The sequence below is a fragment of the Phascolarctos cinereus genome, unplaced genomic scaffold, assembly GCF_003287225.1.
Source record: "Phascolarctos cinereus isolate Bilbo 61053 unplaced genomic scaffold, phaCin_HiC Scaffold_726;HRSCAF=1367, whole genome shotgun sequence".
In the NCBI taxonomy this organism is placed as follows: Eukaryota; Metazoa; Chordata; class Mammalia; order Diprotodontia; family Phascolarctidae; genus Phascolarctos; species Phascolarctos cinereus.
Window position 1 is genome coordinate 395,462,594 of NW_027556098.1, and position 24,111 is coordinate 395,486,704.

General features: G+C 50.2%; 1 protein-coding gene across 1 annotated transcript; it reads left to right on the plus strand.

The window, feature by feature from the left end:
* The first annotated feature begins 1,351 nt into the window (after positions 1-1,351).
* On the plus strand, positions 1,352-23,109 carry KLHL21 (kelch like family member 21). The gene is made up of 5 exons (XM_020974893.2): positions 1,352-2,201; positions 2,378-3,436; positions 7,874-8,279; positions 18,046-18,118; positions 19,306-23,109. The coding sequence occupies exons 1-5, from the start codon at positions 2,096-2,098 to the stop codon at positions 19,609-19,611; spliced, it is 1,950 nt and encodes a 649-aa protein (XP_020830552.1). The 5' UTR covers positions 1,352-2,095; the 3' UTR covers positions 19,612-23,109.
* Positions 23,110-24,111: the final 1,002 nt, after the last annotated feature.

The window sequence follows — 24,111 nt, forward strand, 5'->3', positions numbered from 1 at the left end:
ATATCCCCAGTTCCTATCACAGTGGCCAGCATGCAGTAGGCACTTAATAAATGCTTGTGGATTAACTATCTAAAAGTAGAGCAGTATAAAAATAAAAGGAAATAGTGTTGTTTTCAAGTAGATGAATTGTCATTTGTATATATGGATCATAGGACAGCGTAGGCCTCCTGAAAAAAGGTAGATCAGCCAAGTACAGATAGCTTTCTCCTGGCAGAGTGTGAAAAGGTCAGTCAGCCATGTAGCATCCCTACATAGACCCTTGCATGGACAAACTGCCCTTTAGATGTCCTGATTCACCTCTGTAAAATAGGGGTGCTAAATTATTTCACAGTAGCACAGTAAGGAATTACTTTATCTCAGAGAGGTCAGGTCTAGAGTACCAAGTTTGGGAATATGGCAACTCTGGTGTTTGAGGGGGAGCTGAAACCCTAGAACTCTATTTCTAGTTTGATATTACAGCCAGAGACCAGCGGGGCAGTTTAGCTTGGGACACTTTAGTGGGGGAGGGTTTGACTTGAGAAACTTAAAAAAAATTTTTAATTAATTTATTTTGAATTATCAACAATCAGTTCATAAGCTTTTGAGTTTTAAATATTTCTCCCTCCCCACCTCCCTCCCTAAGACAGCACACAATCTGATATAGGCTATACATATATACTCCTATTAAACATATTTTCACAGTAGTGATGTTGTAGGTAAGAATCAGAACCAATAGGAGGAACCACCAGAAAGAGGAAACAAAACACAACAGAAGAAAAAAAAATAGCAAATAGTATGCTTTGAACTGTATTCAAACTCCATAGTTCTTTCTTTGGATGTGGATAGCATTTTGGAGATTTGAGACACTTTCTTAATGCCTGTATATACATATAGTGAAGTCAGAGGTCTTGAGTTCAAATTCCACCTCAGATATTACTTAACTGAACTGGTGCTCAGTTTCTTCATCTGTAAAATGAGGAGATTGTACTAGATGGACACCACGGGTCCCTTCCAGCTGTAGATTTTGATCCTAGGAGTAAGTAGGGATGGGGAAGCACGGGGATATGCTTTCATCCATATAGAGAACTACCAGAACTACCATAGCAGGTCTTTGCCTTTTTGTATCTTAGTCTTAAGGGTTGTTGAAAGGGATCAATTGAGGTAATATTTCCAAAGTTCTTAGAGAAGCACATAGTAGGCGCTATATAATGTGTATTGCCTTCTTCCTTTTCCTCCCTTCCCCGGGTGGCCCAGGGTCACGTAGTCAGTAGCGCGAGTTGATTCTAAGGTGTGTACGGTTTACAAAAGCTCTCCCCCCCAGAGTCATTACCTCCCCAGATAGCACACACTTGGTAGCCCAGGGAAGGAGGAAGGAACGCACTGCTCTGATTGGCTCCCAGAAGAGACGGCCTGCCGTAAGGTACTGGCCCGGAAGCCAGAGGACCCAGTTCTAAATCTGGCTGTTAGCCTGCCTCTCACTGCGACCCTGGAAAACTCTGGGCCTCGCTGTCTCTGTGAAGTGTGGGGGAGTGTGGTGGGAGATCTCAGAGACTCGTGTTCTAGCTCTACCTAGAATGCTATGACTAAATATACTGAGTCACCCAAGTCAAAAGTTACTGACTCTCCAGGAAGTTGAGTCGCTCGGGACGGCCCCTAAGATTCCATCTGGGGGAAGCCGCGCCCAGCCCAGGTCTGTCCAGGTGCTTAGCACTTGACTGTTTGTGTTTACGGAGGAGTGTTGGGCCTGGCCGGGGGACTGAGGCGGGGGAAGGGAGGCCTCCCTGCCGAGGCTGGCAAATGAGGCATTTAATTCCCCACCGAGTTTGCCCAGGCTTGTGGTTCACCGAGCTTTGCTCCCCGCGACACAGTTTATTCCCTCTTCCCTGCAGGCGGTTAATTTATCGGGGGATGGACCACTGCCCTTGGCACTGTCAGCCCAAGTAGGGGTGGAGGGTGGGGAGGCGTGGGGCGGCCTAAGGGAGGAGCCGGCGGATGAGCCAGTGGAGGGAGGGTCGGTGACTAAGGCCGCTCGGAGAGCCAGCCCGGGACAGGCCAGCCCTGCTGCACAGTATTCCTGTCTCCTCCGTAAGCCCGGGAGGAAAGAGGAGGTTGCATCATGCGTCTCGGATTACAGCGCGGGACCGGGAGAGGCGGGCGTCTCGCGTCCAGCCCGGGGAGGCAGCGGGAGCCAACCGAAGCGATCGCGGCCAGGCGGGGAGAGGGTTAAGTAGGCGGGGGCCGCGGACTGGGAGAGGGACTCTCCGCGGGGCCCGGACGGCCACGTGGGCTGGGCAGCTCAGCCGGGGGAGGGAAAGGAAGCAGGGAAGGTATTTATAGAGGCGGCGGCGGCGGCGCCGGGGCCGAGCTAAGCTAAGCTAAGCGAGCGTCTCTCCCACAGGCACCGGGACGGGCCAGCAGACGATTCCCCACCGAGGTATGGAGAGGCCGGCGCCCCTGGCCGTGCTGCCCTTCTCGGACCCGGCGCACGCCCTGAGCCTGCTCCGGGGGCTGAGCCAGCTGCGCGCCGAGCGCAAGTTCCTGGACGTGACCCTGGAGGCGGCGGGCGGGCGCGACTTCCCCGCGCACCGGGCGGTGCTGGCGGCGGCAAGCCCCTACTTCCGCGCCATGTTCGCGGGCCAGCTGCGGGAGAGCCGCGCCGAGCGGGTGCGGCTGCACGGCGTGCCTCCCGACATGCTGCAGCTGCTGCTGGACTTCAGCTACACGGGCCGGGTGGCAGTGAGCGGCGACAACGCCGAGCCGTTGCTGCGCGCCGCCGACCTGCTGCAGTTCCCGGCCGTGAAGGAGGCGTGCGGGGCCTTCCTGCAGCAGCAGCTCGACCTCACCAACTGCCTGGACATGCAGGACTTCGCCGAGGCCTTCAGCTGCGCGGGGCTGGCGGGCGCGGCGCAGCGCTTCATCCTGCGCCACGTGGGCGAGCTGGGCCCCGAGCAGCTGGAGCGCCTGCCCCTGGCGCGCCTGCTGCGCTACCTGCGCGACGACGGGCTCTGCGTGCCCAAGGAGGAGGCCGCCTACCAGCTGGCGCTGCGCTGGGTGCGGGCGGACCTGCCGCGCCGCGCCGCGCACTGGCCGCAGTTGCTGGAGGCCGTGCGCCTGCCCTTCGTGCGCCGCTTCTACCTGCTGGCGCACGTGGAGGCCGAGCCGCTGGTGGCGCGCTGTCCGCCCTGCCTGCGCCTGCTGCGCGAGGCCCGAGACTTCCAGGCTGCGCGCTACGACCGCCACGACCGCGGGCCCTGCCCCCGCATGCGCCCGCGCCCCTCCACCGGCCTCGCTGAGATCCTTGTGCTCGTGGGCGGCTGCGACCAGGACTGTGACGAGTTGGTCACCGTGGACTGCTACAATCCGCAGACCGGCCAGTGGCGCTACCTGGCCGAGTTCCCCGACCACCTGGGCGGGGGCTATAGCATCGTGGCGCTGGGCAACGACATTTACGTCACGGGTGAGGATCCTGGGGGAGGGGGAAGGGCGAATCAGAGGGCCACTTCCCAGTCCGGTCCAGCGCGCTTCAGCCAGACTATAAATGGCAGACGCACGGAATCACAGCTAGCAGGGTCCCTTAAAGACTTAATGCAAAACCCTTATTTTGGCAAAGATGAAACAGACCAGATTTATGCCCAGTCTCTTATATTGGTCTTGTGTAGGGAATGTGGGGGTGGCCACTTGACCCAGGAGCTGCAGTGGGGCTTGTGCACGCCCCCAACCCTCCCCTAATAGGGAAAGAAATCAGTTACCAAAGTCAAAGCGTCCCTGGATTTGTGGGGGGGGCGGTGCGAGAGGAACGCCATCCTTTCCTCTCGGAGTTTTTTCTAGTACCTGACTGGGCCTTGTTTCACCGAATTTGGCTGTCTGATCAGATTCTAAATTTCTCCCTCTGAGAATAGTTCCCCCAAGTCCCAGTCTCTAATTAAGTTGGACAGACACAACTGGGCCATTCTCTATTCTTCTCCCTCCTCCCACGTCCTGGAAGAACCTCTATTGTTTCCCTAATTAACTTAATAGCTAGAGTGAGTTTGACAGCCAGTGGGACTCTCGCCACCGGCTGGCCCTGCCCAGCCTGGCCTCTCCTGTTTTGGGGACTGACTAGTGTTTGATACAGCTTCCCTCCCCGGGGCTCTCGGCAGGAAATATTTTTTCGAGTGGGTTTGAGTCAGTCACCTTTTATGCATTTGATATATGCTTCCAGTCACATGGTGTTTAGGCTGAAATACCCTGTGATTGTAAACATAGTCACATGATAACTGATTTTCTTCCAGTGCTCTTGGCTGAGAACCCAAGGCAGTGCCGAGTCACTCTGGGTGGGTCCCAGCCAGCCTGGGTCTGTTGGTTCCATTCTTTGTCTTAATAAATCCTGTGTTTTAAAAGGTTCACAGAGCCCCTTCCTTTTTATAAGGCCTGATCTCTGGGCAGCTTTATTAGGCAAAGATAGGATAGGTTGATTTTGTTGGTGGTTTTTTTTTTCCCAAGTCAAAAAGATCTCTTTCCCAGTAACATAGCTAAAAGTTAAATCATCGGCCTACACATTTGGCATCTTGGGGGAGCCAGATTATCGAGGTAAAGTAATTGGATTTCCAAACCTGTAGTATCTAGAGGACCTGGGTTTAACTTTGAAATGAGGGACTGTGGGAAATTTTCCAGAACCTTGATCTCTGGGGCCATTTGAGGCCTTTAACTTTTCAAAATGTGGTTTACTTATTGAAAGTCTATAATTCCCTTTCTGCTAACCATTCCTTTTGACCTGGTAGGTTGTCCATGCAATAGTGGAGTAGTTTGACTCTTTCCCACCCTCCCTGAATGCCTGGGAGCTGCATCTTGTCTATGAGAACTTAGCACAGTACCTCTTGTTTAGCAGTGCCTAATAACTGTTGATCAGTTGGGGTTCCTTAGTGAAAAGGTGAACTCATCCTCACTTGTAAAGAGTAGACACTGTGGTAGAGAAGAGACTGTATGGACCCAGCTTCTGTTCCAGGCTTTGCCACTCACTTGACTGTGTGACTTGGAAAACCCTCTCTTGTTTTCTCCTCTGTTTAAAAAAAAAAAAAGTAAGAGGGAAGGGGGTTGAATCAGAAAGTGGCTTGGATTCCTTCCCGTTCTGACAGTCTGTGCATTTTCTAAGGTTGGTTTGGGAGCTCGAGGAAAAGAACTTGGTGTTCTAATTCTAAGCAAGGCCTTCATGTATACTGGTGGGATGTGTGTGGGTTGCAGCTTCGCTCCAAGGCTGTAGAGATGAATGTAGTTGACTCCTGCACATACAGGTCACATGCAAGGTCAGCCACCCTGTTGACCTTAGGCATTGCTCCTTCAGTCTGTCCTGTTCTGAAAGTTTGAGGGGCAGAGAAATCTCTTCCAGAGAGATCCAAACAGACCCCATTCCTGCAGACTCTTTCCCTAATATAACAGCTGAGCCCACTAATCCTCTTTGTTTAGACAACTGGCCTCAGCCTCCCTTAAGTACAGCTGCCTGGCCGGGGATTCCGGGGAAGGAAGAATGTGGACTGCCAGAATGTCTTTTGGAAACCATTCCTATTCAGAGAACACTGGAAGTGTGTCTGAAGGCTTAACAACTGTTCAGACTTGGGGTGGGGGACCGGCAGCAGTAGCATTCCATAGAAAGATGAGGGGTGCCCCACTGGGTCAGCCTCGAGGGCCTCCCAGACAAAGAAGCTTTCTCTGGCACTGTTGCCCAAGTCACTTGGGTTTGGGAGGATAGTTTTAATATCAGGTGAGCAAGCATGTCTCAGCCATTAGGGACAGTTGCCTGTAAATAGATCGTTGAGACTTTGTCGTTGGTGAATCTTTCTAGTCCTATTTTTAAAAGTTCTTTTCAGTCTACACTGCCTCTTAAGGTAACAAGATTGTAGAAGCATGCTCCCTCCCCATTCCACATGGGACTGTCTGGCTTGCCTACTGGATGTGGCTCTTTGAGCTTTGAGAGGGAGGGATCCCCCAAAGAAGCCCCAGCATTTCTGTAGCACTTGGGAAATGTATGTGTGTTTCTCTCACCTGATTCCCGTAATAACCCCATGAGCTGGGTGCTACAGGTCCCAGGGGAGAGATCAGACCCAAGATTTTATTGTTCTGGAGGGAGAATTCCTAGTGAGGACCAGCTCCTTCTGGCCAGTGCAGCCCTTAGTGTTAATTATTAATTACCTGGGGCACAGGGGTAGGTGACTTGCCCAGGGTCCCACAAGCCAAGGCACCCCAGCTTTTAACAACTCCATTCTCTAGCACTATTTAGTACTATTCTGTCTCAATACAGGTATTTGTCCCCCTTTTACAGGTAAGGAAACAGCGTGTGAGAGGTTAGGTTACCAATACTCCCGTACTACCCAGACGAAAAGTTTTGGAGATGGTAATCGACCCCCAGGTTGTCTTAAGCCTTACTCCCATTATACTATGCCGCCTTGAGCATCCCAAGATTTGGTGACCTAGATGATTTTCTCTGTCTCTGGGGGCATTAGCTTCAGCTCTTTACTAGAAGACAGAGCAGATGGTATCTGGAGATGTGAAAGGGGTTGGCTTCCTGCCCCAAAGCTCTGAACTGTTAGGAAGGAATGCCTAGAATAACCGGAGAGAAAAGTTGTTTTCTAGGTATGCAGACTTTGGGTGTTTGTCCAGTTAGGATGGAGGCCTGGCTTGAAGGTCAAGGAGGCTTCCCTTATTTAGGAAAATGGGTCCAGTCTCTGTTTTCTGAGTATGGTTTTCTCGGGAAAATCCTTTTGTGGAATCTGGGCCCTGAGAGCTGCTTCGAATCCCTCCCTCCAAGGCCTGTGACCTTCAGGAATGGCAGGCGTAGTGGACAGAGTATTGTACTTTGAGTCTGGGGGAGCTGAGTTCAAACCCTACCTCATCCACTTACTGTGTTCTCCAGGCTTCACGTTTCCTCATCTGTCAAATGGTGGGTCGGGGTGCAGGGACCTCTGAGTGACTTTCTAGCTTTGAATCTAGGGGCAAAGGAAGGGAAACGTCCTGGCGGGCCCACAGCTGGCACTGCACCACGCCTTCTGCCCAGAGAAGCCCCTTATTCCTGGTATACCAAGCTTGGGATGTGGACCAGCAGAAAGGGCACAGGATTTGGAATCAGGTGTGACAAGTTCAAATCCAGGTACCGCCCCTGCCACCTGAGTAACTTTGGGCAATTCATTTTGCTCTGTGCACCTCGGATTACCCCACTTGTAAAATTGGGGTCCCAGACTAGATGGTCTCTGAGATCCTCCCAGCTCGAGGTCTAGGGTCCGATGACTTGCCTGGGACTCGGTTGTCCCTCCAGTCAGTCGGTGAATGAACATTTATCATGTACCAACTGTGTGTCAAGCACTGTGCTCTGAATTTAGGGTCCCAAGTTCTTCTCTAGGAGATCAATGAATGGAGAAGTGGGGAGAGCTCTGGGTTTTGGGTCAGGGGACTTAGATTTTTATTCTCAGCTCTGCCCCTCACTCACTGTGACTCTAGGCAAGGTCCTTTGCCTTATTGGCCATCAGATGATCTCTAAGGACCCTAACATACATAGAATCATAGAGGTAGAGGGCACCTTGGCACAGCCCCCCTCATTGTACAGGTGAGGAAACTGAGGCCCCGACTACCATCCCTCAAGGTCAGACAGCCAGGAGTTGTGTGATGCCAGGTGTGTGTTTGTGACTCCACCTCCTCGGTTGTGGCCTGTTTGGGGGAAGGTGAGTTGGTCCCCCACTTCTTGGCAGGAAGGGAATTGAGGCTGGAAAATCTTAGAGAATGAAGACTCCGCTCAGGTTTTGACTCTGTAAGGTCAAAATAGATTCCCAAGCCGAGAGGCCCCCAGGCGGTGAGGGCTGACTGGAATCCTCCTCCTCCTCTCCCCAGCGTGGGCTGGCCTCAGTGGCTTCTTTGTTCTCCCTCCTAGGAGGCTCTGATGGTTCCCGGCTCTATGACTGTGTCTGGAGGTACAACTCGAGCGTGAACGAGTGGACGGAGGTGGCGCCCATGCTGAAGGCCCGAGAGTACCACAGCTCCACGGTCCTCGACGGGCTGCTGTACGTCATCGCCTCGGACAGCACGGAGCGCTATGATCACAGCGCCGACACCTGGGAGGCCCTGCAGCCCATGCCTTACCCCATGGACAACTGCTCCACCACGGCCTGCCGGGGCAAGCTGTACGCCATCGGCTCTCTGGCGGGAAAGGAGACCATGGTGATTCAGTGCTATGACCCAGACACCGACCTGTGGTCGTTGGTCAACTGTGGCCAGCTGCCACCCTGGTCTTTTGCACCCAAGACCGTGACCCTGAATGGGCTCATGTACTTTGTGAGGTGAGTCGTGCCTGAGCCACCCCAGGCCATCTGGGGGAAGCTCCAGGCCTGTGTGCCCTGTCTGCTCTCTGGCTCCTCAAGGGCGGTCGCCAGCCCAGCCATCCGCTGTTTTGCGGAGCGTTTGTTGGGGTTAGATGGCGTTCAGGTCCTGACTTTGCCCCTAGTTCTCCGTGTGGTCTCGGGGGAGGCATTCCCCGGAGACCAGCTTGTTCTGTAGGGACTTGGGCCTGTGACAAGCACGGCACTGTAGGTTTGAGTGTAGTGCTGCTTGCCTCACAAGCCACGTTACCTCTGAGGGCACGGTGGGGGTGTTCTGATCTCCTACTGGTCTGAACCTAGGCTCCTTTCTCCCAACACTTGGTATAAAAGCCAAGTATCGCTTCCAACACTGGAAACCACAAGTCTTTCCTTAAAAAAAAAAAAGAGCTACATTTTTGTGTCTTTTACGTTTTACATCAACTTAATTTCATTATCCAGTGAACCATCCCTTGACTTAGGCAGTATCGTGGAGCGGCAGAAGACCACATGGATAGATGAAGCATGAATTAAGTGCCTGCTGTGTGCCAGGCATTGCATTGAGTGCTTTTACAAAAATTATTTCTTTTGAAATAACCTTAAGAAGGGGGAGCTATTAAATCCCCAGTTTATAGTTGAGGAAACCAAGGCCCACAGTGGTTACCTGCGTTGGCCAGAGTTTCACAGCTAGTAAGCATCTGAGGCCAGATTTGAACACTGACTCTGGAGTCAGAGGGTCCGGGGTTCAAATTCTCTCTCTGCTACTTAGCAGAGACCTTGAACAAGTCTCTCTGGGCCTCAGTTTCCTCATCTGTAAAATGAGACAGAGGAGATGGTCTCTAAGGTCTCTTCCAGCTCTGGATAGAGTCAGTGTGCAGGCATTTATTAAGCACTTACTGTGTTCAAGGCATGGTGCTAAGCACTTGGGATAAAACCGGAGTTCAAGGAGCCTGGTCAAATGGGGAAGATGATGAGTCGGCAAATGTGTACAAACAGGTGAGATACAGGGTGAATAAGAAGGGAACCTGGAAGTGGGAGAAGGGCAGAAAGGGGGAAAGCTGCTTGGGAGCAAAGGGCGAAAAAGAGGAGAAGAGGAGAGCCAGGCAAACCAACCACAGGTTGGCCATTGACCAAGCCTAAGAGGAAACATGTAAGCTATGCCCAGAGAACATTTTATTCTGCACTTCCCTAGGGCCAATCCCAATAATTATAGCTACAAAGCATTCCATTTGGGCCTCTGTTAAGCACCTACTGTCTACAAGATGAGAGGCAGCATTGTGTAATAGCTAGAGAACTGTTCAGAGAGTCAGGAAGCTCTGGGTCTGAGCTTCCCCTGACGGTGCCTCGGTCACTCGGTGTCCCCAAGGCATCTCTCAAGGCCAGCTGTTGGCCTTTAGCCAGCCCATATCAGCCTGCTCACAGCTCACACCATGTCCTGGAGCTGTTGGCTGCCAGCATTGGTGGAGGGCGTTTCCTAACCCGAAATATCCCATACCAAAGAAATCATAGGTCGGGAGAAAAAGGAGATGCCCATCCTCCTGCCGTTGATAGAGATCGTGTGTGGGGGTTTTTTTTTGTCTTCCGAGGGGTTGCGTTTTACGTTGTTGCTTTTGAGTTTTACAAATAACTGATGGAGGAAAAACCTTTTGGGGAAGAAGAGGTTGGGGGTCCTGGGGTTTGCAGCTGGGGGCAGTTCCATAGCCCAGGGTGAAGAGAAGGGAAAGTGTAGGCTGGGAGCCCTTGGGCTGGGAGCTAGCTCCGGCCTGGGGCCGGGAGGAGTCCTAGCCCATCCTGGTCCCTTCCTCCCAAGTCTGTGTAAAGCAGGCACCATGGAGTCTGGAGCTTTCATTTCAGCCTTTTTCTAGCAGATCCTAGTTTTAGGCTCCTAAGTAGGTTCTGTGCCCAGGACAACATAGCTAGGCAGTGTCTGTCTGTCTTGTCTTCCACTTAAATTTCCAGTCTCGTGACCCCAGTACAGGGCAGAGGGTTCTCCCGCAGGGTGACTGGTGATCAGTCCCTCCAGCCTCCAAAGCCAGCTACCGCAGTGGGTATCCCTAGAGAGGAGGCAGTGTATTGGGGCATCCTCTCCACGTATCTCCTACCTCGGTATGCTTCATGCGTATGGAGATGATATCCCTTCCTCTTGGGATGTCTTGGTGGCCCGGTGGATAGAGAGCTGGGCTTGGAATTGGGGACACCTGAATTTGAGTCCTGACTCCGTCATTTACTAGCTGCGTGACCCTGGGTGAGGGATATCACCTCTCGTATCTCAGTTTCCTCATCTGTGAAGTGGGGATAATAACAGACCCTACCTGGCAGTGTTGTTGTGAAGCTCGAACAAAATGCCATGGGAAATAGTTTGCAAATCTTACAGCACTATATAAATGCTAGCTGTTATTATTCCTAGCTATTTCTTGTTAATAATTAGCAAGTGTGTATTGAGCCTCTGCTTACATATGCCAGGTACTGTTCTAGGTGTTGGGCAATCTGAGACAAAAAATAAGCTCATCCAGGCCTTCAAGTAGTGAAATAATAAAGCTGGCGTTTTTATAATTCTTTAGGGTTTGAAAAAGGTCTGTTTTATCCTCACAGAAATCCTGAGAGGTAGATGCTGTTAGGATGCCCATTTTATAGTTGAGGAAACGGGCAAACAAGTTTAGTGACTTACCAAGGGTCACACAACTAGTGAGTGTCTGAGGCTGGATTTGAACTCTGGTCTTCCTGACTCCAGGCCCAGAGCTCTCTCCACTGCACCACCAGCTGCCTCTGAAATATTACAGATACGTAGAGTGAATTCCAGGTACTATGTGGAAGAGGTAGAGAGTCCTAGAAATGGATGAGCAGGGAAGGTCCAGCGTAGGAGGAACTGCCTGAAATGGGGTTTGAAGAAAGCTAGGGATTCCAGGAGGCTGAGGAGAGAGAGAAAGTATTCTGGCATCAGGAACAGCCTGTGCAAAGATCTGGAAGCAGGAGATGAGGAGCATCAGGTCTGGGAAACTGCAGGTAAATCACCTTGGCTGAAATAGAGAACCGTGAGGGAGGAGTGCATACACTCATGGTTTGGGGGGGGAGTTTGGAGCCGGATTGTGAGAGGCCCCACCCCCCGAGGTCAGCTTTGCAGACGGGGGAGTGGGGGGGGGGATTGGAGCTGCCAGTCAGGCTGTATGGGCCCCACCCCCACCCACTCCGTGAACCTGGAAGAGGAAGGTGTGGGAATGCCGGGAGGAGGGGCTTTGATAGTCCCTGTGAGCCCTTCCGGAGGGGCCAAAGGGAAAAAAAAATATTGTTGCCTTTCTGGTATTTACGCATTATTTCCCCTTATGCCCTGCTCCTCATTGAACGCTTCCTTGTAGCAAAATAAAACGTGAGGAACAGCTGCGTGTGATGGGCTCTGTGGGAGGGAGAGGGAGGCAGCCTCCTTATCAGTTCTCCCCGGCTGACTACAGTTCCTGTTTCCTTTTCTTCCCCTTTTTATCAGTTGAAGGTTGGATTTTTTGTTTGTTTTGGGGGGGGAAATCAGAGTCGAGTTATCAACCATTTCTTTGGTCTCCTCTCTCCCCTCCCCCATTGTGTTCGGCTACATGGAGCCCAGAACATGGGGTGCCCGTGCCCTGGCCAAGGTCACTCTGTACCTTTCTTGCCACTGCAATGCCTCCTCTGCCTCGGTGCCATCCCTGGACCATCTGAGGAATGCCCTAGGCCCGCCTCCGCCAGCCCTTCCCACCCTGTTCTTCTCAGAAAATACTGGGGTGAAACTTTTCCAGCCCCCTCCCCGTTCCCCCAAGCCCAGCTTCAGCTCTCTTCAAATAGAAAACCAGAGGAGCTATAAATAGGGCTTCTCAGAAAGTCTCGACTTCAGTTACCGCCCCTTTCTTGCTTGGAATGGGGCTCCGGGATGGCCACCTGTGAGAATGTTCTGTCCTTTCCTGTCGACCTGAGGGCGAGAAATCTTCCCGGGGCCGAGCTTCAGCTCAGGACTGCGAACATCAAGTCTCCACTTGCCTGGCCCAAAGCCTGTGCCAGCTGGCCTGCCGAGGCGCTCTCAGAGAAGCCCCTCTTACTCCCCCCACTCCCCCACCGGTGTTTGCTGACCACATAGCTTTCCTAAACGAGCTGGCGACCAGAACGGCCTCTCGCCCTTCCCAAGGGAAATGATGCCGGCTAGAGTCCCGGGTTGTTTTGTGACTTGGGGCAGGTTTCTTTTTTCTGATAATCCATGTTCCCACCTAGCTCTAACGAGGAGTGAGAATAGTTCTTACTCTTGTGGTATAGATGGGATACATCCGGAAGACCTAGATTTTAGTTCTGCTTTGGGAGCTTGTAGCTCTGTGATCTTTGGCAAGGCATCTAACTCCTCCAAGCCTCGGTTTCCTCATCTGTCCAGTTGGGAGTGATAAAAAGTGCTTGGCAGACCTTAAATAAAGTGCTGTGTAAACTGACCTGCAAGATACATGTTGCATATAGAGGATATTTGAGGCAGCTACATGGTGCAGCAGATAAGAGTGCTGAGCCTGGACTCAGGAAGGCCTGAGTTCACACCCTGCTTCATTTACTTACCAAGTAGACAAGTAATTAAGGGTCAAAGGTTAAATGACCCAGGCAAGTCTATTTGGCACAGCCTGCCTCAGTTTCCCCATCTGTAAAATAGGGTTAATAATCACACCCACCTCCGAGGGTTATTGTGAGGCTCAAAGGAGATATTTGTAAAGCGCTTTTGAAACCTAAAAGGGCTATGTAAATGTTAGCTATTCTATTTGTGTGTGTGTGTCTGTCTGTCTGTCTCCAAATTTATATTCTTTGATCTGGAAGACAGAAAGGTCTTGTCTAAAGGAAAGGAAATTTTATTTTGTCTTCAGTTCAGAATAAGAATAAAAGAGAGGGAAGAATCAGCTGGCTTCTTAGAGTTGGCCTTCCCCTCTGTCTCCATAGAGAAGGCCCACCTCAAATATGGGAAGAGAAAGGAAAGCGGGGTTCGATAACAGGCACCGTGCTTTCTTATTGACCTCGGTTTTTGGGTTTTTTTCCATCAAGCTCCTGTCTGAATACTCCAGGCCCACTTACCTTCTCTCCCCAGTTTCTTTATCTGCATGTAAAAAATAGCGGGGTTGGCCTAGGTGACCTCTTTTTTTTTCCTTTAGGCAGTTGGGGTTAAGTACTTGCCCAGGGACATACAGCTAGTAAGTGTCAAGTGTTTGGTCTGAGGCCAGACTTGAACTCAGATTTTCCTGACATCAGGGTAGGTGCTCTATCCACCGCATCACCTAGCTGAGCCCAAGGTGACCTCTTAAAAAGTGTGTCTGTGTGCGCTCTTGCACATTTATATCTGCACATATGTCTGTAAACACATACGTGCACATAAACACTTTTATTATATATTTAGTAGTAGTAGTTGTGATTTTTTTTATTATTATTATTATTTCTTTATTGAGTAATCTGTTACCCCACCTTTGCCCTTTACTGCTAAGGAAAAGAGTCATGTAATTTTTTTTTTTTTAGTAGTTGTAATTGTTCACAAAATGTCCCTGTTTGTGCTCAAAGAACAAAAAAGAGGATTGCATGTGCACCAGTGAATTTCTGTGACGTTAGAAGTTAAATATTAAATTTAATGGGGGGGGAATGAAGGAAAGAAGCGCTGTCCCTTTGTGTCTCTCCTTCCTGTGTCCCTAATGAGGTGGGAGCAAGGTCTCCTGTCCTTGTGGGAGAGTGGCAGCAGATACCACCTGCTTCCCTCACCTGTCGTCCTCATGACTCTAGAGAAGGCAGGCATGTGCTGTGGGCAGGGGGCCGGCCTGCCTGTTGATCCATCTTTCCGAGCTGCTGGCTCCTCCTACCCAGATGAAATCTGGCCCTTCCAGGAGGGCTCCTGAAGGTCCCTGAGAAGGAATTAATGAATGAAGTCAGATCGGCCTCCTCCTGGTCAGGCCTCTGACTTCTTGGTCACTTGGAATAGTGTTGTTTTTCAGTCTTGTCTGGCTCTTTGGGACCCCATTTGGAGTTTTCTTGGCAAAGATACTAGAGTAGTTTGCCATTTCCTTCTGTGGCTGATTTTACAGATGAGGAAACTGAAGCAGACAGGGTTAAGTGACTTGTCTCAGACCAGATTTGAACTCGGGAAGCTTCCTGATTCCAAACCTAGTGTTCTCTATTCACTGCCCAGCCTGTCTGCCCCAGGACAGAGTTTAGTTTTGGACAAAGAGAATAATAGAATAAGCTGAAAGAGGGCAGGGGAAGAGCAAGCATTTATTAAGCTCCCACTGTGTGCCAGGCACAAATATTTCCCCTTTGAAAGGAGCCTCCAAAAGCAAAAGGGGGGGGCAGTTAAGTGGTGCAGTGGATAGAGCACCAGCCCTGGATTCAGGAGGACCTGAGTTCCGGCCTCAGACATATAACACTTACCTAGCTGTGTGACGCTGAGCAAGTTACTTAACCCCAATTGCCTCACCAAAAAAAGCAAAAAAAAAAAAAAAGAAGTAGCCTCCAAAGTGTGGTCCAGCCTCAACAGACAGCCCCTCTAACATATCGCTGGCAAATGGTTGTCCTTCTTTAGCCCCTACTTGAAGACCCCCCACAGGGGCCTAGATTTAAGCTGGAAGGACCTTGGAGGTCATCTGAACCAACCCACTCATTTTACAGATGAGGGATTTGAGGTTCAGGGATGGGGAGAGGCTTGCCCAGGATCCCCCAGGGAATACATGACCGGTTAGATTTGCATTCAGGTCTGGTGACTCCCAAGTCCAGTATTCTTTCTACTGTACTGTGCTGCCTCTCAGGAGGAACCACTGTTTGTGGACAGTTTGAGTCATAGGGAGCTTTTCCTCCGTGGAAGTAAAATCTGCCTCCCTGGAGCCTTGGTTCCCCCATTTGTAAAATGAGGGGCTTGAACTAGCGGGCTTCTGAGATCTATTCAAGCTCTAGATAGAGGCCTTCCTCGGGCTCGGTTTTCCCTTCTATAAAATAGAGAGACTAGCATTCCCCACACAAGTCATAGTTGCCAGTCAAGTAAGAGAACATATGTGTGGCCCTTTGCAAATCTTAAAGGACTACCTAAGTACTGGCTGCTAACATTATAGATCTGTGATTCTTTCTTTCCCCTACATTGTTTTCATTGATTTTTCTTTTACACTCTTATCTCTTCCTAATACCCACCTGCCTTATAACAAAAAGAAACAGTTTAGGCAAAAAAAAGAGACTGACTTGGGCTCCTAGGATACTGAGAGGAAAGAGAGAAATCTTTCTTCCTGTCATCTGCTGTGATTTGGTCACAGCCATCCTTGAGGGGGAGGGTTGTTTCATTTGTGTTTCTTTTCTCTCCAGCGTTTAGCGATGGGTCTTGATTCATAATAAGTCATTATGTGCATGAATAAAGCATTTACTGTGTGCAAAGCACTGTCCTTTTAGACAAGTTGTGGTCATTAGGAGCCGTGTCCCCCGTGAAAGTGAAATCTGCCCCCTGGAAACCTCAGTTTCCTCATCTGTAAAATGAAGAGATTGTCCTAGGGGACCTCTGAGAATCTCTTTTGGCTCTAGATAGAGGTAGCTAGTGGATAGAACTCTGAACTTGGGAGAAAAGAAAAATCTGAATTTTAATATTTTTGTGTTTACATTCCCATTATTGTGTTCGTTATGTGTGGTTCAGCTTCCTTGCCTTTGTCTCAAGTTTAGACAGGTCTTCCTAACTTTCTTTAAATTCTACATATATCATATTTCATAGCACTGTATTCCACACCACATTCATATAATGGTTTATTCAGTCATTTTCCAGTTAATGGTACCTCCTTTGCTTTTAGCTTTTTGCTACCGCAGAAGGTACCCACTGCAAATATTTTAGAGGCAGCTAGGTAGCAGAGTGGGTACAGTGCCAGCCCTGGAGTCAGAAAGACCCGAGTTCAAATCTGCCCTCAGACGCTGACTAGCTGTGTGACCCTGGGCAAGTCACTTAACCCTGTTTGCCTCAGTTCTTCATCTGTAAAATGACTGGAGAAGGAAATGGCAAACCCCTCCAGTGTCTGCCAAGAAAACCACAAATGGAGTCACAGAGAGTCAGGACGTGACTGAACAACAATGAATATTTTGTTATGTGTAGAATCTTTTCCCAGTCTTGGAATCTCCTTGGTTTTGTGGGTTAGCCTCGATCAGGATGAAGAGGAGGGGTTATAGGCAGTAGTAGGTATATGTACACATATAATATACATGTATGCATTGTTATACATAGGTGTAGGTATATGGGTGTCTTTATGTGTTTACATACGTACATGCATATACACATGTGTGCGTATGAGGAGAAGAGAGTGATGACAGCTGTCTTCAAGTGTTTGAAGGACTGTCTTTGTGTTCTTGCCGTTTGTTAGCAACAATGTGTTATAGTGGAAAGAGTCTCAACTTTGGAACCAGAAATGGCAGGTGCTATAGATCAGGGTTAGATTTATTGCTCTTTTCGTTGTCCAGAGTTGCTAAGAAAATGATGGAGAAAATATTAATAATGCAGAACAAACATGAAAAGGTGTCATGGGTATCTGTTGGCTTTTGTTTTGTAGAGCTTGTGGCTAAACGTTTACCAGCCCATCCCTTACTGGATGACCACTGAGCTCTCTCGCAAATCCCAGGTTCCATGATGCTTTGGATATTAGACCTCCTATGGGATATTTAAGCAGGGGGGGGATTCCTTGCTCCCCTATTAATGATTTTTTTTTATCATAGTCACATTGATTTTGTTTGTGCCGAAGCTTAATTACCAAATGTCTATATTATTAAAATTTAAGTTAAGTTTTAAATTATCAAAATTGTTTTTTCTATTATCGATCTGTATCCCGTATTTGGTTGTGAATGTCTGGGCTCCCTCTTGGTGAGTCGTTGGCCTCACATCTTAGACAGAATCCAGCATGGTTCTATGGGGCTGGTTTGGGGGCCCAGCTTTGTCAGGATCACTACCCTCTGAGGTGAAGGAGTCTCGAATTTGCTGAATAGTATCAAAGGAGCACAGAGTAGGAAGGGACCTCGGGGTCCATCTGGTCCGGTCCATCTCCTGTCTGAGCAGGCATCTCTCCTTCAGCCTCCCTGACAAGTGGTCAGTCACCCAGCCTCCCCTGCCTCCCACAGTGACTCATTCTGTTACTCGGTAGCTCTGAGTGAGAGGGGACATCGAGCCAGAGTTTGTGCCTTCTTAATGCAGCCCTCCAGAGCCAAACGGAACCAGCCCACGCCCTGTCTGCCGTTGCTCAGCCCTTTGTACATGGTGCCTGGGGCCCCCCAAAACAGCTCTGTCTGCTGATACCCAGGTGGCGTGGCCTTGAGACCCTTCATCATACCTCTCGCCACTCCCCGGATGCCCTCTGAGCTTTTATCGATGACCTTCCTGCACTGGGTAGCCAGAAGTGGCCACACAAGGCCGCCCATGGTGATCTGATGAAGGCAGAGCCTGGCCTGGATGCCCTGCCTCTCCGTGCAGCTTCTGATTGCATTAGCTTTGTTGGTTGCCATGGAAACAGCAGCATCCAGCTGTTCGCTAGAAGGCTGGAGCATGGGGGTTGTCGCTCTGCCTCCCACACAGGGATCGTCGATTTCAAGAGGGAAAGGACTTTAGGGCTGTCCAAAAGTACCCCTGAGAAGGGACACTGTGCCCAAGAGCACACAGCGGATAAGGGCAGAGCAGAGATTCTAGGTCCATTAGGGAGTGGGAGTCCCCTCTTGGGTAGAGAGCCCCATGGGCAGGGTGTCCTTGCACTAATCAGCCTCCTCTGTTTGTCTCTCCCAGAGATGATTCTGCTGAAGTCGATGTGTATAACCCTGTGAAGAATGAATGGGATAAGATCCCTTCTATGAACCAGGTAAACTTGGAAATGGGGGGTTTTTTTCTCTGTCCTCTTTAAGAGGATGGAAGCACTGGGCACAAAGCCCACTCCTGTCCTTTCACATGTCCACACTGGCACTAGTGAGCCTCTGGCCAGCTTTTCTTCATCAGGCCAGGGGTGGGGAGATATAGATGTCAGGGGAGACCAGGCTTTGACAAGATGGTGGTGATGGGGTGAGACATCTTGGGAAAGGGTTATTCTGTAGAAACACACCCACTTGGGAAGCCTTCTCAGGCTATGTCTGCTTTAAAAAAAAATTATCTTGAATTTCCCATTTATTTATTTATTTATTTATTTTTGGTAAGGCGGTTGGGGTTAAGTGACTTGCCCAGGGTCACACAGCTAGTAAGTGTCAAGTGTTTGGTCTAAGGCCGGATTTGAACTTGGGTCCTCCTGACTTTAGGGTCGCTGCTCTATCCACTGCACCACCTAGCTGCCCCCAAATTTTTATTTTTTAGAAAAGCTTTATTATTCTCTTTTCTAACGAATGTTTTTCATTTCTGGAAATGGCCTTCCCCAACCCCCAGAAAAAAGATCCTCCCTTATTCAGCAAAAATGTTTGATCCTGTGGCCATACCCAGCAGTGTGTATACACTATTGTGCCCATTCTCTCCAGTGTCTGCCTCTGACTTTTGTAGACCTCTTTGTCCTCATGACGTTTGGCCCTGGATTTTACTTACACGTGGAGATCTAGGATTGTAAATTAAGGGTTACAGGGGACTTCAGGGGCAACAAGTCCAATCCCTTCATGGTACATATGAGGAAACTGAGGCCCAGAGAAGTCACACTGCTGGGATTGGAACCCAGGACCTCCAACTCCATTGACTTGTCATCGCTCCAGAGTGCCTCATGTTGTGTCTGTCCCCCGGTAGGATGTAAACCCTTTGAAGACACAGGGGGCCTGTTTTGTCTGGTGTCTTTGTTTCTACCTTGAAATTTTTGAGGGGTGGATTTTCTGGGTCTGACTGTGTTGGGTAGAAACTTCTTTCTCCATCAGGGCGGAGGCTCAGGAACTTGGTCGAGATCCCGTAGCCAGCGAGTCTGCAAGGCAGATCTGAGCCCGGGACATCCCGCCTCTACTGAGTGATTGTTGGGTGGATGGCTGTTGCTTTCAGCTTCCTGGGTGGCGGGCTCCCCCTCACCCCTGGTCTTTTGGTCTGTAGGTCCACGTGGGAGGCAGCCTGGCTGTCTTGGGCGGGAAACTCTACGTGTCTGGTGGCTACGACAATACGTTTGAACTCTCTGATGTGGTGGAGGCTTTTGACCCAGAGACTCGGGCGTGGAGTGTGGTGGGCCGCCTCCCGGAGCCCACCTTCTGGCACGGCAGCGTCAGCATCTTCCGCCAGTTCATGCCTCAGACCACGTCCAACGGGCACGGCTTCGACCTTGACGATGCCAGTGACTCGAACTTGAACCGGCCCCGGCAGCGCCTGCAGAATCAGAACCAGAACCTGAATGAGCTGCATTAGTGCCGGCCGGCCTGGGCCTCGGCTCGGCACGCGGCTCCGTTGGCGTTTTGGGGGGAGGGCAGGGAGGACCCCAGTGACCGACAGGCGTGGGTTGTCCACATGTGTGATGAGGCGCTGGGTCTTCAGGAAACGGAGCACTTGGAACCACCGGTCAGGGTGCCGGCTTAGCTTTCAGCAGATGGGGAGAGGCTAGCGCAGAGAGGCTTCCAAAGCATCCCTCCTTTTCACTTGTGGGAGAGTCCCCCCAACATCCACCCCTGGCTCCCCGACACCTGCATCGCTGCCCACTTCTGCCTCCTGACGAGCCCCGTGTTCCTGTCTTCATTCTAGGGCTGCCGGTGGATGGTAGGACCGAGCCCTTGGTACCAGGTTGTGGGAATATGTGGGCATGGTATACACGGAGAGGCCAGCTAGAATGCCCTGGGGTCCTGCTCAGAAAAGAGCTCCCCTTCCAGGTGGACTTGTGCGGATCCCCTCTGCTCCCTACCCCCATTTCAGTGGTATTCGGGTATATAAGCACCTACCCTACAGTGCCCTGTTAACATGCCTGTTCGCTGGGTGCTTGGACTAGCAAGCTCCCAGCCCAGGTGACCCGTGGTGTGTGCTTTCTTCATTCCCTGCGCTGCCTGACCTTTGGGACCGGCGGAGCAGAAAAGCAGGTGCGTTTTCAGGAGCTGGTGCTGGTGGAGACCCTTATCCTCCCTTTGTCCTCCCCTCTCCTCAGATGGGCCAGTGGCTCTGCTCCCTCGGAGTCCCAGCTGACTCTCCCACACACCCCACCGTAGACATCATTAATGAAATGGACATCAGCCTTTAGATTACAAGCGTCTTTTAAAGACCCGGCACGCCAGCCAGTCCCATCTTCTGTGTGCCCGGCTTGAGAGGGTAGAACGGAAGGAGGTGTCTCCGGTGAGCGTGCTGGGCAAGGATGTTGACTCTGCTCGCTCCTCTGGACCAGATCTGCCCTCGGCTGGCCCAGGCTATCCTCCGGCCTCTGACAGACACCAACTGTGAGCTGGGTTGTGGCCCAAAGGCAGAGACGGCCCAGCTTACCTTGTATTGAAAGGTGTTACAAACTGCTGTCATCGGTCTAAAGGGAGGGAGGAGTTATCGAGGTGTTGGTCACAGAAATAGGACCCTAACCCCACCCCGGAGAGCCATGCCAGAGCTAAAACCCCTTGTGCTTTCTTCTGCCCCAATGATGCTATTTAGGCGGCCCAAAGGAGTCCTAGGTGTCTTCCTGCCCCAAGATTGCTGCCTGGTGACCCAGAGTTAACCCCTTTACTTCCTTAGTGCCTCCCCTGTAAAGTGGGGGTTGGGTTCAGTGGCCTCCGGGGCCCCTTCCCACTCTGAATCTGGGCTCCCCATTGGCTTGACCCCCAAAAAAGTCATGTTTGTAACAGCAGCTATCTGTATTGACTCACATTTTCCCATTGGATTTTTTTTCTTTTAAGAGAAATGTTCCTATAGAGAGCAGTGTTGTTAGCTCTCACGTAATTTAAAAAGGTGGGTGCAGGGACAGAGAGGACTTACGAATAAAGGACTGGCCTCAGAGCCACAGACCTACAGACCTAGGTGCGAATCCCACCTCAGACACTTGCTTGTGACCCTGGACAGTTTGTGTAAGTAGAGAAAGGTTTCCTCACCAGGAGCTGATGAAATCCAGTCTGGATTTTTTTTTTAAGTCACCTTTAAAAATCCTAACTTTTTGTTTTGGTTTTTTTGTGAGGCAACTGGGGTTAAGTGACTTGCCCAGAGTCACACAGCTAGTGAGTGTTATGTGTCTGAGGCCGGATTTGAACTCGAGTCCTGACTCCAGGGCTGGTGCTCTGTCCCCTGTGCCACCTAGCTGCCCCCCAAATCCTAACATTTTAAGTGATGTTTTTGCCTTTGTCAGGAGACCATCTCTCCCATGCTACCCCCTGCAGGGAATATTAGTCAAATGGACAGTCAGCCCTTGAGAGTAAAAGCATTTTTTTAAAAAGCTATATCCCACCTCAGAGTCCTGCTGAGCCCCTGTAAGGGACTCAAACAGTTAAGTGCTCACGCTTCTTGTTTGAAAGAGAGGGGGCAATGTGCTTTAAGTGGCATCTTGTAGTAGGTAACTGGCTGGCACCCTTCTGGGCATGTTGTGCAGGGTAGGTAGGCTCCGATTCCCAGTGGAGAATGGGACCTTCAGAGGGTAAAGTGGCTTCTGGAGGAAAGAGCTGCCATCCAGAGAGTGTTCAGAGAAGGAGTGGCCTTGTGAGTTAGGGAGAACAGAGTGCTGGGGCTTAGAATCCAGCCCGATTGGCCCTGGGTTCCGATCCTGCCCAAGCTGAGAAAGTCAGTTAACCCTTCTATGCCTCCACTTTACTTATCTGTAAAATGAGGGGGCTCTCTAAACCTGTGATCCTAAGGTGAGAATTAGAAAGTACCTCTCCAAGAACCAGTGACATGTTGGAGAGGCTTCCTCTACCATATTTCTGCTCCCCTGCCTGTTGGGCTTAGAGGTCAAGATAGGGACATGTCGGTATTTTCTGGTCTGAGAAGCATCTATTTGGGGTCCGTGCCAAGTCAGCTCAGCCGTAGGAAGTATCACGGATACAAACAACCCTGGGCAAGATAGTACCAGGTAAAGTGAAAGTCCAAGGGACCTGGCATAGAAGGCTGTGCTCTCCATCTGGCTTGGCATTCTCAAATCTACTGCCCCCCTCAGTTAAGCCATGTGACCCTGCCCCTCCCCATCCTGGTTGTTTTGAGGATTAGATGAGATCATCTATTCAGGTGCTTGGCAGACCTTCAAACGCTACACTAGTTAACTGTTACTATTATCCCTTTGGGGGGCTCTTGGGGAGAGCTCACCAGGTCCATTTTCAGAGATTTATGTGAAGGAGGTGTACCTTCACTCTCCTATTCACAGCCCCACCCACTCTCCTATTCACAGCCCCACCCCAGCTAGGGGGCAGCTGGCTGGCAGGGTTCCCTCATCTCCCATCAGGTGAGGTCAGGCTGGTGTGGACTCCAGGTGGAGATGCTCTTCCCACCCTCTGGTTTCACACTTGACCACCAGCCACTCTAGGGCCCACCTCTGCTTTGCCTCTGGCTCCTTCCCTTTATCCCAAACCCCAGCTGTAAAGTCACAGACTTGAACCATTAACCCTCTACCACCTCTTTCCCCTTCCTGGATTAGCACTGATGTTAAGCTGGTGGTCTGTGCCCGTGTGTGTGTATGTGTGTATGTATGTGTGTCGGTACTAAACTAAATTTGCCTTATAGGATGGTAAAGAGAATTCTGTGACAAATAACTGAATGTTGAACTCTTAGAGAAAGTACTCTATATTTATATGGATCTCCTAGATTTGCTTACTCCAGGATTCACTCCTGTGTAAGATGCCAGAACCAAAGCGTGAAGTAGGTTTGTGTATTTATTTTGTTTACTGGATCAGACTTCCATGTCCTGTATCATGGTTAAGGTATCCATCCCATACTTTTTTTGAAATAAAGATATTTCCTATATGTTCAGGCTCTTTGTTTCTGTTTTTAATTCTCAGGATTGTGTGTGTGCTGGAAAGTACAGTTGGGTTAATAGAGGGGGCACAGACTTTCAGAAGACATGGGGAAATTGGTGTGGAGGCCTCCAAGACAGGGTAGAATGTCATGTATGAGGAGCTGAAAGGCCAGTATCGCTGCAAGTTTGGGGGCATTCAGGAGTGAGATGTAAGAAGACTGGAGAGTTAGGAAGGGGCTGGGTGTTAAAGGGTTTTTGATGCCACAGAACTTTATATTTCACCCTAGAGGAATTGGGAAGCCATTGGAGTTTGAACCTGAAATGTAACAAGTCATGACTGTGTTTTAGAAAACTCACCTTGGCAGCTGAGTGGAGGATTGATTGGAGTAGATGGGGACAAGGCAGGGAAGCCAGTTGGAAGGCTTCTTAAACTCCAGTCCTTGGTAATTGGTGGTAGCCTTCACACAGTTAAACTTTCAGAATCTTAGTCGTGAATCTTAGGTAATAAGTGTCTGAGGCCAGATTTGAACTCGGGTCTTCCTGACTCCAGGACCCGTGCTCTGTCTACTGTGCCACCGAGCTGCCCCAAGATGACAGTTTTTCCAATAAATACTTGAAAACAACTATCATGGCCCTCCAGTTTCCCTGCCCTTCCCCAGCCTGGTTGCCTTCCTCTTGACATCCATCAGTATATATTGGTGTCTTCCTAAAATGTGATTCCCAGAATTGAGACAACAAGCCTACCGTGCTTCCTTCCACAATTCTTTCATCATGCTATTTAAACCAGATGACCAAAGCGAAAGCCAGCCTAATGACTTTAAGTCTGACAGTGATTTGATCAAATCTTGGGTAAACCCCTACTTTGCAAGTACAGGGGTATGGTAATATTGTACTAGAAATGCTAGCTATAAAAAGATGAGAAGAAGAAATTAGAACTGGCAATAGGGAAAAAAACCTTGCTTTTTGCAGATGATATTAATGGTATACTTAGAGAATCCTGGAGAGTCTAC